The 17,669-nt window shown below is 37.0% G+C and overlaps 1 protein-coding gene across 7 annotated transcripts in view; it reads right to left on the bottom strand.

Moving 5' to 3' along the window:
* ARMC3 (armadillo repeat containing 3) overlaps positions 1 to 17,669 on the bottom strand; it is a 64,912-nt gene that overhangs the window by 46,107 nt on the left and 1,136 nt on the right. For 2 of the 7 annotated variants that reach the window (XR_016467819.1, XM_090142938.1), the window contains exons 2-7: positions 11,755 to 11,803; positions 5,667 to 5,784; positions 3,624 to 3,749; positions 2,502 to 2,570; positions 2,033 to 2,208; positions 545 to 739 (exon numbers count right to left, since the gene is read on the bottom strand). Coding sequence is in view for 6 of the 7 variants with exons in the window: in XM_090142938.1 (XP_089999064.1) it covers positions 545 to 739; positions 2,033 to 2,208; positions 2,502 to 2,570; positions 3,624 to 3,749; positions 5,667 to 5,784; positions 11,755 to 11,802 (732 nt within the window). In the remaining variant the exon portion in view is untranslated. Of the gene's footprint in view, positions 1 to 544; positions 740 to 2,032; positions 2,209 to 2,501; positions 2,571 to 3,623; positions 3,750 to 5,666; positions 5,785 to 10,431; positions 10,520 to 11,754; positions 11,804 to 16,095; positions 16,242 to 17,669 lie in introns of those variants that run through there. The other 5 variants (XM_090142937.1, XM_090142939.1, XM_031614353.2 and 2 more) reach the window with 5 other exon arrangements.

The following is a 17,669-nucleotide window of genomic DNA, read 5'->3' as shown; positions in this document are numbered from 1 at the left end:
CAGAAAGGACCTGACATCTTAAAATTTCAAGAACTTTACAAATTTCTATATGCATTATATTTCCTTTGGTGACTGACATGTGAAGTCAAGAAGCACTATACTGAGTGTCATAATAACATAAACAATGGCATTTCCAAGGAAGGAAATTATATTTAAAGGCATGGATATCAAAGGAAACTCAGAAAACAAAGTCAGTATTCAAACTACAAACCAGAACCAGAGTTCAGCATCTAATAAAGATTTCAGAGAAAATATCATATGAAAAAATATATGGCAAATTTGTCTGATATTTACAACCATATGAGAAAGGACAGCAAATAGAAAAGAGTATCATAAATAAGGCAGTAAAACAAACATTTTTTTGAATCCCTTCACTTTTTATAGCAAGCTGGGTATCCTTGCTTATTTTGTTTCCATCATAGCTAGCTTCAAATAATGAGCTATTTCTTATCTTTCTTCCATAACATGAATGAGTATTTCTCCTTAGTCACACAAACATTAGCAGCAAAGGAACAAAAAAACTTGTATGGCAAGTAAACTATACATTGGTTTCCAGTATCTTCAGAAGACAATCTAATCCTTGATTTTCGCCCAATATTATCCTCGTTTCTCTGTCTTTGCTAATTACTTCCAAGGTTTTAAGGGCTAGCAACTGAATAACAGGATATTCAGATTTCAGAAGATCCAGCAAGGGTGGAATTACATTCAGTTCACAAACAGCAGCACGGCTCTGAAAATCCTGTAGTAAAATATTCAACAAGGAATGTTAGCAACAGAAAAAAGCAGTACAGTAATTCCTGAGTTTACAGAAAGAATACCAAAAATCTAATTTCAAAAATACAAAGAGGAGTCAATACTTAAGAACCTGCAGTTCTAAAGATTTTTCTTTTTGTCCAAGAACCAAATATAGTACAAACTCCCCTGCATCACATTAAAATCCACATTTTTTGTGCTACTGAGGTATACACTACAATATCTAGCTCTAGCTAAAGAAGCCAGTTTACTTTTGGTTTTGCCATGTTTATCTCAACATACTTATTTTTTTTAAGAAATTTTTTAAATTTAGTTTCATAATTTTTATTTATCTCAATGGGAGGAAAAATAGTTTTCCCACTACACTGTGGTTGCCTGGTTACATCTTTTCCTTCAATAATTGTAAAACAACGATTAAAATGTTTGATTTTAAACAATATATATGCTTCTTAATAAAAAGACAGTAGTAGATTATATTAAAATAGAAAAAATATAAATAAATTACAATTTGCTTTTAAATAGCTCATTGCACATGTGCAGCATGCAATTATCCTTATCAATTTAAGCAAGCACCAGGTGCAGTTATCCAGATATACCCTGCAACAAAGACAGCGAGATAGTAAAAAAGGAGAAAGAGTAAAATGTGATTCTGAATAGACATGCTCTGATGCCCCAAAAGAGATAGAGTTATAAACGGAATCCATTATTGAATTGATTCGCTTAAGCTTTGGAAGAGAACTGACATACAAATGCACCATTCTTTTGCTAAGCAGCATATGGATGACATTAGTACTGAGTGTGAAAGTAGCCAATAATAAATCTATTCCTCTAGTATGGAAAGTAGCTGTTGACAGCATCCACCTATCATTAGAAAGATGTTCACAATCATAACTATGGACTTACTGGCCAAAACAAGGCATAATGAAATCACTAATATAGTTCTAGAATTATTCCAGCCTTTTAGATAGACTGGTTATAACTCTCATTACCAAGAACTACTATTTTCCAAATAAGAAAACAAACACATATTTAATTGAAAACACATCTGAATCTGATTCTGATCTCACGTTGCTGTACAGCATGGATAATTGCATTAAGCTGGACATAAGTATAGTCAAATGAACTATATTCACAGTTAACGTGACAACTAACATTTTCATACACACTGATGAGTGCTGAAGAATAAAGGAACCAAATATTTTAAAATTATTGACCCCACAGGGAAATGCTTATCTGCCTCTAATTTTTGTTTTTTTTTTCCTAAATCAATAAACTTTACCTGTACCAGGAGATAAATACATTCGACTGAATTCTTCGTAACATCAGGGTCAGGACTACTTAGCAGACTTATAAGTGGTTCTAATCCACCTTGCTCAAATATTTGTACTTTAGTAGTATATTCAACAGCCATATGTGCCAGACACAGAGTAGCAAATTCATGAATAACCACATCTTCTATAAGAAAAAAAAATACTTTGTTCAAGTTTATTCAGCACAGTATATGCTCACAAATCTGGTGGTTTAAGATATGGTAAAAAATAAATAAATGTTAGCTGTTAATTGCATCTCAATTCTCCATGAACATGTTGCTCTATCTGTACAGCATAAAACTCAATGAATAACTGATCTCTGCCTATAAAAGTGATCATCTATTTAATATGTATTACAGCAAATCATAAGAACTGCTTGGTCAAATAGCAATTGCAAATGCACAATTGTATTTTTGCACAAGGAATACTGTAAGTTACCTTCTGGTACCAGGTGTGATAGAAGTGAACTTGTGACATCCAGTTCTCTCAGTAACTTCTTGACATCATCTACAATGAAATAAATTTGTGAGGTTTTTCATCTGGTAAGCAAGTAAAGAAACAGATTCTGCTCCAAGGAAAATGTACTTAAGGTTATTCCACGAGTGACAAAAAGACCTGATTGAAACTGACGTGCAACCAAAGTTAAACAAAGGAAACGGGCCCAGAAAATGCACAGGAGATTTTAAAGTACCAGATAACATTCTTTGTTATTTTATATATGAAAAGTTCCTCAATATTTCACATTGAAAATAGTTGCACCTAGCAGGTTCTTGCTATACATTTCATAGTTTTAGTTGTCAAGTTATACGTGAATAGATAAAATATATTTTTGCTTACAGTAATCAAACTAAAAACAATCCTTCCTTTATTTAGTTTTCAAGCCATCACTACCTGTTTTTCTGCATAAGGTCCAATGTAACATTATATTGTGGTTAATACATCTAATAATGGTACTGCTATACTAGAGACACAAGTTTACCATAACTGAAATATTTCTGAGAGATGTTTGAGATAGTTTCATTTCAGTAGCTCAGATACAGATAACGAATGCCTACAGAAGCACTGGCCTGCCAAAGAAGTTGGGTAAATACGCATATCAGTGCTTCAAAGTTCAGGACTTTTTTTTGCTGATATCTGAGTTAGATATTATAAATCTAAAGCATTTTCTCTCCTACTGTTGTAGCTAAGCAATGCCTTCAGTAAACACAGCATTTTCTGTATGTGATAAACAGTATTTTATCCCACATTTCTAACTTTTGTAAAAGTTCAGAATGTGTCATATCCACATTGGCTGGGAACCAAAAGTAGTCAGGCATTCTCAGATAGACAGAATTCCAATTGTAAACTCTTCCAGTTTCATCCTGTCAAAGCAAAAATAATGACTGGAGGAAAATACACTTATCTTCCTTTTTTTTTTTCCCCCCAAAATCTCTAACAAAACTAGCTCCTTTGAGTTACTGACATAGGATTTTTTAAATTAATTTATTTATATGACCCACCTATTGCTGTAACAGCTACAACCACATACATGGAAAAATACTGACAAACAGAGACTCTTACGATTAGAAGCCATGATGCCAAGTACCATCATGGCATTTCTGCGTACAATTGGATCTTCATGTGAGATGAGTTTATACAAACGTTCCACTGTTCCAAGACCAAGAAGTGTCACTTTGTTTTCATCACCTGAAGGGTAAACAGGTTATGTAAAAAAATGAAACAAGCTCATAGTTCTAATGTAACAAAGTATAACAGTATTTCAGTGACCTAACATATAGTAGGTAGAACATAAGTTTGTCAGTATACATCAATAATACCATCAAAAAGTTACTTAAGATCTTAGAGTATCAAACAAAATATATCAAACACACACTTTAAAAATGTAGTTCATGGATCTGATGTCACATTGATCTCCTTCCTGGATCATAACATTAAAACAGAATCTCAGTCTCCAACAGAAAAAAAAAGTAACTTTTAGGTCTCAATATTACTGTAAAAGGTTTGAAAACATGCATCAGGACTCACTCCCTTCTGGAAAAAGCCTTACACAGTGACTCTCCACTTCTATCAGGAACTGCATTGAAGTTGAACCCCCTGCTCTTCATTTCAGCTGGTCATGTATCCACTGATCCAGACCCTGACCACAGATGTGACTTCTTGGCTTGACCTCAAACCTGCCTCATCACTACAGTCTGCTCAGTGACCACTGGACCATTGACAGACTGGTTACCACTGTGGGACGTGTTCTCACTCTACTCATGGGACTGCACCCATTTCAGAGGCCATGAACCCTTGTGTGCCCTGCTGTCACTAACTCCTGCTTTCCCTTGCCTTGCAGAGCAGCCTGCCCTTGCTGCTACGTAGCAGCTGAGACTATTTTTACTAGTTTTGGTGACACTTGCTGCTAAGTGAATTTCCAGATAATCCAAAATGACTGCCTTGAAAGTTAGGTGCTTCACTGGCATGGTAACTGGACAGATCACCAGGGGAAATGGTGATCCCACACATCTCTGGATGAACCTGTTCCTACTGTGCCAAGTGGTGGGGAAGGATATAGGTTGGCTTTTCATCACCACATTATCAAGGATCATTAATCTGTTTAATCTCTTTTTGGATGCCTTTCAAAAGCTACACCAGTTACAACAGAATTCGTCTCAATCTGGATATTTAAAGTGATAAAAATAATTAATTTAAGAAACATTAAAGAGAGAAAAAGCATTCAGAAGCCAGAAGTTCCAGTACTAAAATTGACTATTCAAATTAAACTGTAACTTCTTAATGTGTGTAATAGACAGTCTAATATCATCACACACTTTGGATTTCTAATTCAATGCATAGGAACAGTTCTCTAGGATTAATTCCTATTTTTAAAGCAAAGGATGCTTCTGTCTGTTGGCCAGCCACACATTTACCATGACAGTACAACAGATAACTTTCCTATTTGGTGAAGTACAGGTGAATTATGTTGTTGTGAACCTCATTTTAGTTTCCTATTTTTTTTCCTTCCAAATTTACTTTCCTGAAGCAACTACCATGATTTGAATCACAAACTTCCACCTGAGATTTCTACCAACAGAAGTGTTTCATATGATTACAGCCTTCTGTTCCCTGCTCAAAAGAAAAAAGATTAAAAAAAAAGACACACGCACAAAAGTGAATTAAAAAAAAAAAAAGAAACAAAATCCAAAATCAACCTGTATTCTCAGTTCCCACACTACCTTTTATAATTCATTTTATAATGAACTAAGGGGGAAGCTGCCTATCTTTTCTGTGTTACTGTGGACTGTAGGGAGAAAGCCAGCAAGAGTTTAGGGTACGCACTTCATAGCTATTTCCCTCTATTTCAGAATACATGTCTCATTGAGATACAAGAACAACTATCTCTCCAAGAATAAGTTTCTACAATATAATGTTAAAAATCTCCATACAAACCACAGGACTTCTTTTTAACTGCAAATACAGGAGTGACAGATATTTCTGATGGAAAAACAAAACAAAACTTTGACAGAGGTTGAAAATTTTAGTGCGAGGAAACCAAAAAGCTCTGAACCACTGGCAAAACATAAGTAAGGCAGAAGAAAGCTTACTGCAGTGAATACTGACCTTTTGATGCGAATTTATATATAGCATCACATGCTTTGGCCAAAACTTCCTCTTCTGGAGAATCAAGCATTAGTACAACTGTTGCTGCTGCTTTGCTTTCAATCAGTAAAGGCTCAAACTAGGAAAAAAAAACAAAAAAAAGGAAGAATAGTATGAATTTATATTGAGCCTTGCTGTGAGCTGCAGTAGACTTCCATACTTCATTAATAAATGGAGGATTTTAACGTTCAGTAACAATTTGAAAAGTTTTTGAAAAATAACAAAGAATAATTGACTTAACATAATCATCTTGTTTCATCTTGTACGAAGATCTGGGGAAAACCCTGACAGTTCCCTGTATACCTTTTTGAAGGAAAAAGACTACACAATTCTGTTACACATAGAAGAGCATCCTACAGCTTCCAAATCAAACATAGGGAGACATAAGATTTGGTTACTCTGTGGCACTACTACTTAGTGGGAGTAATTAGAAATAAATAAATTAAAGTGACCCTTCTCGAGTCTTCATCAACTCATTTCACTTGCTGAACACTAGCTTACCACTTATCACTGAAGTATTTCTGTGATAATCCCTGATGAGCTTTGCATCAGAAATGATACAAAGCATTCATTTCCAGTTCTGATTTCTCTCATACAAGAAAAAAAAAAAAATCTTCCAAGCTGTGGGTAACGTCAACATGCCTGGGGAACGGGATGCCATCCAGAAGGACTTAGACAGATTGAGCAGTGAGCCCAGGAGAACCTCATGAAGTTCAACAAATCCAAGTGCAAGGTCTTGCATACAGGTCAAGGCAATTCCTGCTACCAATAGAAGCTAGGTGATGAAAGGATTGAGCGCAGCCCAGCCAAAAAGGACTTGGGGGTAGTGGTGAATGGCAAGCTGGACATGAGCCAGCAGTGTGCTCTCACAGCCCAGAAAGCCAACCGTATGCTGGACTGCAGCAAAAGAAGCATGGCCAGCAGAGTGAGGGAGGCAATCAATCTTTCTGCTCTGCACTGGTGAGACTTCACCTGCAGTAATGTATCCAGATGTGGAATCCTCAGTACAGGAGAGATGTGGAACTGCTGGTGTATGTTCACAAAAGGGCCACAGAAATAATCCATGGAATGAAACACCTCCCCCTACAAGGACGGGCCGAAAGTACTGGTGCTGTTCAACCTGATGAAGAGAAGGCTGTGAAGTGACCTGATAGTGGCCTTTCAGTATCTACAGGGGAGCTACAGAAAAGAAGGGGACAGGCTCTTTAGCAGAGTATGTGCTAACAGGACAAGAGGAAATGATTTCAAGCTTGAAGAGGGTAGATTTAGGTCAGTTCTAAGGTAAAAGTCTTTTACAGTCAGGGTGATGAGGCACTGGAACAGGTTGCCCAGGACAGTGGGGGAAGCCCCATTTCTGGACATGAAAGACCAGGCTGAACCAGGCTCTGGGCACTTGATCTAACTCTGGATGTTCCTGTTCACTGCAAGGGAGTTAGATTAGATGAGACCTTTAAAGCTCCCTTCCAACTCTAAGGATTTTACAATTCTGTGAAGATCCATGTTTCCCTAATAGTAAAAAGCTTACCTGGTTAATGTGCTTAATTGCTCTCCCTAACCCCAAGCAGGTCTTGAAAACATGCAGATCTATCCCTCTTCACGCTTGTTGTGACAAGGTGGAGGCACGGGACAAGTTGTGAAAGTCATTAACTAAACCCAGATGAACACATGCTACCTCTCCAGTACAAGAAGAAGAAAACTGAGTGCACACATGTCTAGACTGAATTTTTGCTTCTAGGTTTTTCATTAGCAGAGAACATTAGGACTATATATAAACTCTTACTGCTTTATCAGGGTGGGTAAGCTCTACCAGCAAATTGCTACTGACATGGATATAGTTAAACATATAGAGCAGAACCTTTTTCAATAAAAAAAAAAAAAAACAGCTAAGAGGCCAAACAGGTCATACCTCTTTGATGCTAAATTCATGTCTGTTCAGCTTGGCTGAATACATATTACTTCTCTACAACCAACGAAGATATATTGTCAATATTTCTTACATATGGACAGTATATAAGCTTCTTGGGGTTGTTTTTTATTCTAGCAAGAGAATTTTTTCCCAACTACAATTTTCTATTCCCTTGCAACTACTCCACAAGTGTACACATCCAGTACAGCACTTCAAGGGCTGAAGCTATGAGAAGGGTATTTACAAAACAGTCTGCCACAGAGCAGAATCCTTGCTACACCTTGTGTGCCCTTTTTCCACGCACTGATGAAGATGTTCTCTATCTCTATTGGTTGTAAGGCTTGGTTATTCTTCTATAAAGTAAAAATATAAATAATAAAAGAATAAGATACGATACATATTTTCTACATTACAGTTCAAAATGGATTCCTAATAGCTCTCCCAGGCAATTACAGACAACTTAATTACATTAAGCTCTGAATGAAAACTGATATATAAAGAGGCAAAGTTAAATCCAACCCTGCAGAAACTTCATTGGCAACAGCAAGGTTGTGTCTGGCCAAACACTTGGTAGTAGAATGAAACTTTAATTTTTATTAAAGGATGTTATTCTTTCCAGGAAACATAAATTAAACTCAAAGATTGATCTCAGATAAAGGTTAATAAGAAATGAAATATGAAGTAAGAGTTTTAAATATCTGTTATTTATTTACATTGATCTAATAATAAAAATACTACTATGTTGCTCCATTTTCTTTGTCTCTAAAGTTCATAGGTAATTGTATAAACTACAATTCATTGATAAGTCCTAGACTTTAATTGCAGGTTGGCATACAGGCAGAGTCAAACTGGTCTTACATCTGTACAGGTATTAGATTCATTCCTACTCGCTGAAAAATGTAACAGGCACCTTCCTATTAGACTCATTTTTGGACCAATCCCACCTTTTGAAAGATGTATTCATCTCCTTTTACTCTATTGTTTAATCATGCTATTTTTCTAAAATATCCTGTAAAAGCTCTTTTTGAGCTAAATGAACAGGTGTTCCATCATAAAAGAGATGGTTTTTTTTCTGTATGAGAGAAACAATTATAAAATAGGTGGTTTTTTTTTCTCATCTGTAAATAGAATCTCTTGAGTTTCAGTTTGTACCTATTGCCTTTCATCCTTTTAGAAGACACCACTGAGAAGAGTGTGGCTCTGAGTTCTTCACTCCCTTCCATCAGCTGTTTATACACATTGACAAGACCCCTCAGAGCCTTTTCTCAAGACTGAACAGTTGTAGCTCTCAGTCTCTCCTCAGAAAACAAATGCTTCAAGTCCTTCAGCATCTTTGTGGCTCTTTGCCAGATTTGCTCCAGTGAGTCCATGTGACTGTTGTACTGGATGAACCCAGAACTGGACATGGCACTCTAGATTTGATCTCACCAAACTTGAGTAAAGATAGCAGTCATGTCCCACAAGTTGCCATGCCAATGTTGTCTACTGCACCCTACAATGTTACTGGCCTTCTTTGCCACAAACACACATTACTAGTGCATGGTCAACTCACTGCCCACCAAGTGCTTTTCTGCAAAGCTGCTTTGCAGCTGGTCATCACCCAGTCTGTACAGGTTACTACCTTGCACCTCCCTTTAATGAACTTACTGAAATTCTTGTTTTCTCTATTCCTCTAATATCTTGAGGTCCTTTTAAATGGCAGCACAACCAATTGTGCATCAGTCATCCCCAGCAATTTCATATGGTCTGCAAATGCACTCTGTCCTGTCACTCAAGTCACTAATGAAGAGGTTAACCTCTGGGGCACAACAGTAGTGACTGGCCTCCAGCTGGGCTTCATGTTGCTGCACAACCCTCTGAGTTCAGCAGCTTGGCTAGTTTTTAATTCACATCACTGTCTGTTTATCTTGTCCATGCTTCATCAGTTTGTCTATGGGGATGTTATGAAAGACAGTGTTGAAAGCCTTACTAAAGTCAAATTAATATTTAGGTATTGATTCCTCAAAAGGTGTTCCCATCCAGAGTTGACAATACCACTTCTATTCCTCCATACTTTGATTTTTAACATCAGTGTCACAAGTGAAGCTAATTTCAAAAATCCCCAGATAGCTACATCTTTCTTTTAAGGATAACAACTCAGTATTTTCTCTAGTGGCAACCTTAGGCTTTCTGTTAACGCAAGTGCCCTAACTGGTAAACAAATAGCAGTACTGTCAAAACAAACTTAAGATACTATCCACATAGGTTGCTCTGAAAGTAATACTTCCTATTTATCTTCATGGAAACTACATCAGATATAAAGAGCACAATAACACTACTTGATAAAGAAAACTTTCAGCTACAAAACATTATTTTTCAACACAGACACCACCATTAGTTATGTTTATTGCTAGTGATCATACAAGAGTCTGCATGCCGTGCTTGTAAAAATCTTCATAGTCATCCAGAACATAGCTTGTCTTTCATGTCATTGCCACCACTGCTGAAATACAGCACCCTCCTACTCACTGTGCTAACATTCACTCTTTGATCTCCATAAATCTTCAGCAAGTGTCAATGAATGTCAATGGGTGCAATTTTCTCCACGTAGAGGAATTCAATTCCACACCATTGCTTCATCCACACTACCACATCAGACATCATTTTGTCAGACTGTCCCTTTGCAGCCATCTGTCACATGGTGTATAATTAATGAATATACCGATGTTATGGCATAGCAGTTGTACAGTTAATGAATATTCTGATGGTACGGACTAACAGAGAGCTTGGCTATGATGTTATTACACCAAAATAGGAAACAGAAATGATAATCACACTCACCCATATCCCAGGCTCGCATAGAAAACTCCAGTGAGTAGATCTCCAGAAGAGATCCTTCCCCACTGATAGTCAGCTCTTAAATGGGTCTAGGAGAGGTGCAGCCAAGCTCCACCCCTTCCAGCAGCACAGATGAATTGCCTTCACCTGTGCTCCTGTGGCTGACTCATTGCTTGCCTCAGGTGATCAATCAGAAGTTCAGGCTGTGATTCAGCAGTTCTCGTACACTATGTAAGATCAGGCAACTGCTAAACCTCAGTGACATCGTGGTTTTGAACATTTGAATTCACCCATAATGGCTGCTTTTACTGTCTTGGTCAAAATTATTTATGCTTAACTAACACTGACACCATGATGTAGTTTTTGCTGATCAACTTTGCTATGATGTTTGAAAAAGATTTTCCAGTTCCATTACTCTCAGAAAGCCCTTTTTAAACAAAAAACAAACAAAACCACACGTACTGAGCTTTGCCTTTAATTTTGTCCTCTTTCTGGGAATATCCGACAAAACAAATCTTCATTAACTAATTCAGTATCTGGTGCTGAATTTGTGTTTTGTTTGTTCAGTGTTTCAGTCTTACTTCTTTCTGAATAAACCAGTAAGACTTATAAAACTTCTATATTTAAATTTCTACCTCTTTCTGGGTCTCCCTGTACCTTGCAACTTCAGAGAAACCCTCAGAAAGCGTTCGTTAGCTAGTGTCAGATCTTTAATCTCCAGTTTTTTGAGAAAAAAGTAGTCATATATCATCATTATTCCATATTTTCTTCAATTCTACTGTGCCACTTTTCAATGATACAAAAAAAAACACCTTGAACTACTCCTAGAGACCATATACCTTTGCAAGAGATCCAGAATATATACTATATACACTCAAAATATCTGTAAAAACTCTTGTATTAAGTTTAAAAGGAAAAAAAAAAAAAAAACCCTGCAGATTTATCTAGGCTTTTAACTCTTTCATCCTTGGGAATGATTCCACAATTGAAAAGAGAGGCAGATTTCAGGTCTCTCCCACCTTCTCCTTTTGATTTTTACAAATGGAAAACTAATACTGCTCCTCAAATAAAAAGAAGCCTGGATTGTTTCATACATTACTACTTGCAAAGCCTGCCAAAGACAACAATCTCCTCAAAGAACTACACATGCCCAGTCAGTTTGGTTTGTATGCTGTCCAAAAAAAGCAGAAACAGAATTATCTTTAAAAGACATATTTAGAATAATGTGGGCAAGCTAGGAGAGTAAGGAACTACATAAGGATGGTAGAGCTGGGCCTATAATTGTGCAATGTTTATTTTATAGCACGCTGTAGTTTATATACTTACCACATCCTTGGGTGGAGGCTCTACTTCCTTCCTCACTTTTTTACCCATTCTAAAAACAAACACACAAAAATGAAAAATAAAAACAGACAAACAAACTCTCCCCTGCTTCACGAATCAGTGCTTTAGGAAAACTTGTAAGACTGACCTTTGCATTCATTTGACCCATCTAATCAATTGGAAGAATTCATTGACACTGTGATTTCTGTACTGAAAGCCATCCCTTCAAACAGTAACATTTCATTTGTGCAACACAACAAACTTTATAACACTTGAACACATTTGCTAAAATGTATCTATCAAAAAACCACCTAGCTAAAAGGAAAGATGCAAGGCTCAAGCTGTCACATGGTACAGATAAACAAGACATGCACTTATTCTAAGTCAGTTTTGACTGCATCTATAAATCACACAAGAACAGGCTATTTCGCTATGTTTGCCTATACATTTTATGTTGGCCAACATTCTGTACAGCTGTAGAATGAACAAATGAGTTCTATTTGAAAAAGGATTTCAAATTCAATTCAAATTCTCTGTCCATATTTAACAGAGGACAAAACTCAGGTCTGTGGGCACAAAGGAACAGTTTTGTGTAGTATAATTTTCACTGATATAAAAAAAATTTTTTTTTAATATTACACCAGGTTCTGCCTTCTGCTTTTTTCATACTAGCACACATGCAGGTGAACCTGGAAGACCTTCTCAGCTGTATCTAATAGCAGCTTCTGAAGCATATGGATGTAATAACCCCATGTGGACCTAATTTCATGTGGCTTGCAAAACTTCATCTGAGAGTTAAGCTACAGGCAAAAAGTAAAGCACAACATGGCCCTCTAGCACTAACATTGCAGACAACATAGCCCAAGTTACACCAAACTTAGGTTTGTTTTAACACTGTGTAAAAACAAAATGTGCACTCTTAATATCCCTTAAAAACTCCTTGGTAGTTCCCAAGGGGAAAGCACACTATCACCTGTAGGCAGTCCTAGCCTGACAGCTTCTTGCAGTGCAACAATAGATAATTATCTAGTGCAGTAAGATCCGTAGCTTGGCTGATTACAAGAGTCAGGGCTATGGTTTATTGTGGTTCCTGAAACTTTGGAGCTCTTCCTCTGAACTTTTTCAGGTGCTGGTCCTCTGTTGGCCTCCCAAATAAGCTACAGCAGTAGTGAATCCAGCTGATAAGGACATCCTAAACACGGATCTGGAGTTTAAAGCTTTGCAGGCTTTAAACTAATTGTCACTAATTGTAGCCTTGGGAGGAAGACTCATAAAACCAGAGATTTTTCAGTTCCAATCTACTTTACCCTTGTGCACATATATATGCACAAGTATGGACACACAAACACAGAAGAATTCAGTGTTTCAAAATTGCAGTTTTGGCTAGGGACCAATTAACCTGTAAGAGAAAGCATTGTACAACTAACGTTCACATACTCAAATATTGTACATATTCTAACACTGTGAATGACCAAAGCTTTTAGCTGCATTTCTTCACGCTTTATAAGTGCATCCAACTTCCAAGGATATTTTCAAGGAATGTGTGTGTTGCTCCCCAAGTTCAGAAGCATTTGGTTCCTCAGTAATACTCAAAAGGGAGTATCATATGCAGCAACAAGCACAGGAAACTGGATAATTACATTACCATGGATTTTGCCTTTCAGTCTATTTCTCTACTGCAGTTACTGCGCTGGATTTCAATGCACTCTGCCAACAACTGTTGTTGTGCTTGATCCCCACAAAGCCCTTTGTATTCTGCCTTTAGTGAGACAACAACTGCTATGAGTCATGCAGTATTCTAGAATATATTAAACACTAGAAATGCATCTTCTGTATTGAATACAAATACTTAAAGGTTACTGGTCCATAAGTCAATTTCTCTCTATAACTGTGTATAGAATGCATATCATTGACTCAGTTTATTATTCTACAGATTTTTAATTCAGACAAATTTTTTAGTGGGATTTGTATTTTTAATGTGATTAAATGTTGGGTTTATGTTACCTGAAAATGCTTTGAAACCTCGAACTTTATTCACAACCAATTAAGTGTAGTTAATTAAATCTTTAGGACAAATAATATTCTTATTTGAGTAGTGTTCTATACTTTACGTTCTTTAAGTTACTAGGAGTGTAGTTTTCACATGTCTTGAGATGAAAGGGTTGACTGTTTAAATCATATAGAGCTAGAGGTAATAAAGGACTTTGACTAAACAGCTGTAGCCAGTGCATAGCTGAGCAGTCTATGGAGCTATCATTCGGTGCTACTTCCTGTCCTTCACCTGGAATGTACTGATTTCAGTGCCAAACAGCCTTGTTTTACTCTGCTCCCAGCCCTCCTCAGTGCAGTGATACAATCAGATGCTGTCTCCCAGCCATTAAGGCAGACATGAGGTCTAACTACATCTTCTTTCCAAAATGACAGTCCCCAAAACTCTCCCACTGCCCTGTTTCAGTCCAAATTTCAGAAGGGCCTCCAGCTTTTCTGCAGGACCAGAACTATATCAGGCATCATTACTTAAGCTAGTCACTGTCCTTAACAATGGATGGAGAGCTAGCCAGTACGTCCAACAGCCATTAAGGTAGATCATTCTAAAGTAAGAGTCTAAAATTGGTCAGGTGAATCACACCGTCAAAAATGACCATTTTCTCCTCTGACCAAAAATGAAACCTAGAGTTGCTAGCTCATATATTGAATTTACACTGCTGACAATTAAAATGAGTGAGATAAATATTTCACCGTTTCTCCACATGAATCCACATGCCAGGCTAGGTCTGGTTGATGCTATCACAGTAGACTGCGCACGAGCAGAACTAGGCACATGACACAACACAGCCGTTATTATTAAACGTGGCTGAAGGAACAGTTTCTGGTAACATCTGACTAGAACATTTTACCCATAAGTGGAAAATGATTCAAAGGAAAGTCATGAATGTGGACTTTTTAGTTCAAAAGTTGAACCCTCAAACTTTCTGGCTGTTGCGTGAATGAGCTGGCATCTTTGCCACTTCAAACAAAATAAGGAAAAGTTACTTCATCTTTCGTAAGATTTCTTGCAGAAGCCCGCCCAGTGGAGCAGATTTTAAGTATCAAATCTTCAGATAATGATGACCATTATTCCTCTGCTTACTTCCTTTCATTGGTTTACTTTAGGAACTTCCCTGCTAGTGTAAATTGCTTTCTACACCACAAATCTAAGGTAGCCACCTATTTCTAGTCACTGTACCAAGACAAATAAATTAGGCTTCCAAGACATTAAGCATTGCTGCTTTTAACTACAGATGACTGCTTCACTAGATTACAGAATCACAGAAACACCAAGGTTGGAAAAGACCTACAAGATCATCCAGTCCAACCATTCACCAATCACCAATAGTATTCACTAACCATGTCCCTCAACACAAAATCCAAATGTTGCTTGAACACCTCTAGGATCGGTGACTCCACCACCTCCCTGGGCAGCCCATTCCAGTGCCTGACCAATCTTTCATCTGTTTTCATCTGTTATGGGTTTTTATTTCCCCAAAGTCAAATGTTTAGACAACAAGTTGGCATGCTCTTTCTAACAACAGTACCTATTTTTAGTGACCACAAATGTTTAAACCCTCTATCTTCATTCTATGGCACACTATGGCATGGGTCCAATTGTCAAGTATACTTAATAAGCAACTACTCCTTAAACTTAAAAAATATGCAAACAGGTTAAATGCGTTACTCAATTCAATACAACATTCCCACATTCTTGTAGTACAAATTTAGATAAAAGATGCCCTGCCTTGATCCTCTCTACTTTCTTTTATGGTTCCCTGTACATTCTGATTTATCACCTTTCTAAGCTGTCTTAATTATTTCTTCCATATAGCTTTTCCAGACGTATTTGTTTCTTGTCCCAGAGCCCCTCTGTGACTGTTAAATCTTTCTTTCTCAGATATGATTAACCTAATCTGGAATACCACAATCAATTCTAGAACACTACTGATTTATTACAGTGACATTATGCCTTTTTTGAGGATTAATTATTACCCAATTTCTTCAGTGAAGATTTTCACTAAGCTATCCACACATGGTAAACAGGTCATTCCCTCAACAGATTATAGTTAATGCAGGTTTACTGAAAAGTGCATTGTTCCAAATACTGCTGCCTATGTAAATTACATTCCATGTATCAACAACTAATTTCATCTGTTGCAGTGTTATCAGCTCACCTAACTGCAGAATAGCTCTCAGACATTTCTAGCAATCATCTTAATTAACAGAAACTATCTTATCTCAGTAGAAAATTTTGATTTCTCCATGTTATTGCTCATTTCCAAGTTATAATGAACATATTAAGTAATATCAAACCTGGGGTCTATCCTTGGAGAATCCAAGCTGTGACAACTCCCATGAAGGAGATTTTTAGAAATTATGTGTGTGATTTCAAATGTCTCGCTGAGACTCAGTGAAATCCCTCATCCCTTGAGAAACTGTCTAAGAAAAATTGACTTAATCTAAAAAAAAAAAAGAAAAAAAGAGATACAGAGGAGAGAGAGGTTACCATTTTCTGAACAATGATAGCGGGATATTCCTCATATAGAAGCCAAAGAGGTCTGCCTTAGGAAGAAATACATCTTAAAAATAAGTAAAAATTAAATACACTCGAGATTTTAAGCAGCTGTCTTAAAATGAATGTTTCCCTCTACCAGTTTCATAGGGACATAACAGAGCTGAAAGCGGCAATCTAAATGACTGGATTCAATCCTGCCTGCCACATGTACCACATCACATTAATCCCACCAGAAAACTCCAATGCTATAACTTAAAAAAAAAAAACAGTGGGTATTTTGTTCCCACTCCTCTCACTGAAAAGCTGTTGCTCAGACAACTACAGATATTTTTGGTTTTTTGTTTGTTTAGTATAGTTTACTGTGTATCTGTGTTGTATTCAAGCTTTTGTCAATTTCTCACTTTCCTAGCACATGACAAAATATTTTAGTAGATTACTAAATATTTATACCACACAGTATATATTTACTATATTCTATACATCCTATATAGTCCTAAGTAATTTTACTACATATCATACATTAACTATACTGTACTCATACTATATACTATATCATTTATATGCAGTACAAACAAAATATATTTAAAGATAACAAACATAACTCTACTCTACCTTCATTTGGTCAGGGTAAAGAGCTCTTCTAACATCCTCCAAAACGCCCAATTCTTTATTACCCACATCATCCTTGCATAGAATCATTTGAGTTGGAAGAGCCAACTTGAAGGTCACCTGGTCCAACTCCCCTCCAATGAACAGGGACACCTACACTAGATCAGGTGCTCAGAGCCCCATCCAGCCTGACCTTGGGTGTCTCCAGGGATGGGGCATCCATCACCTCTTTGGGCAACCTGTGCCAGTGCCACACCACTCTTATCGTAAAAAAACTTCTTCCTTATATCCAATCCAAATCTCCCCTCTTTTAATTATTAAATCCTTTCCAGATTTATTTTAGCTGAACCTCTTGAAAGCACAGCTGACCTCAGCTGAACACAGCACCTCTCCTGTCTTGTACAAAATTGTACTTACACTTCCCTGCATGCATTGGAAGCATCTCAACTGTGTCGCTACCACACTTGTGATCTTTAAGTTTAGAAGGACAGAGTATTATTTAATTTTAAATCCTCACTAATTAGCCTGTAATATTTTAATAGTGGGGTAAAAGAAAAGGTCTATTACAGTGTAAAATAGAAGTACACGCAGTAGGTTTGCAGACAGCAGTAGGAGCTGTAAGGATTCAGAGGCCCATCTTGGCATTCACCATAGCAGCAGAACATAAGATAATCAGAAAATGGCAGCAGCGATAAAAATTCTAAACATGCTGGTATTTCCATCAGCAAAGGTGAGAAAGGGAGCCTACAGAGGGGAGGAGAAT

Source organism: Phasianus colchicus, chromosome 6, assembly GCF_987193195.1.
Source record: "Phasianus colchicus chromosome 6, bPhaCol1.hap1.1, whole genome shotgun sequence".
NCBI classification, from domain to species: Eukaryota; Metazoa; Chordata; class Aves; order Galliformes; family Phasianidae; genus Phasianus; species Phasianus colchicus.
The sequence above is the reverse complement of the archived record's forward strand: the minus strand, read 5'-3'. Positions and strand labels throughout refer to the sequence as shown.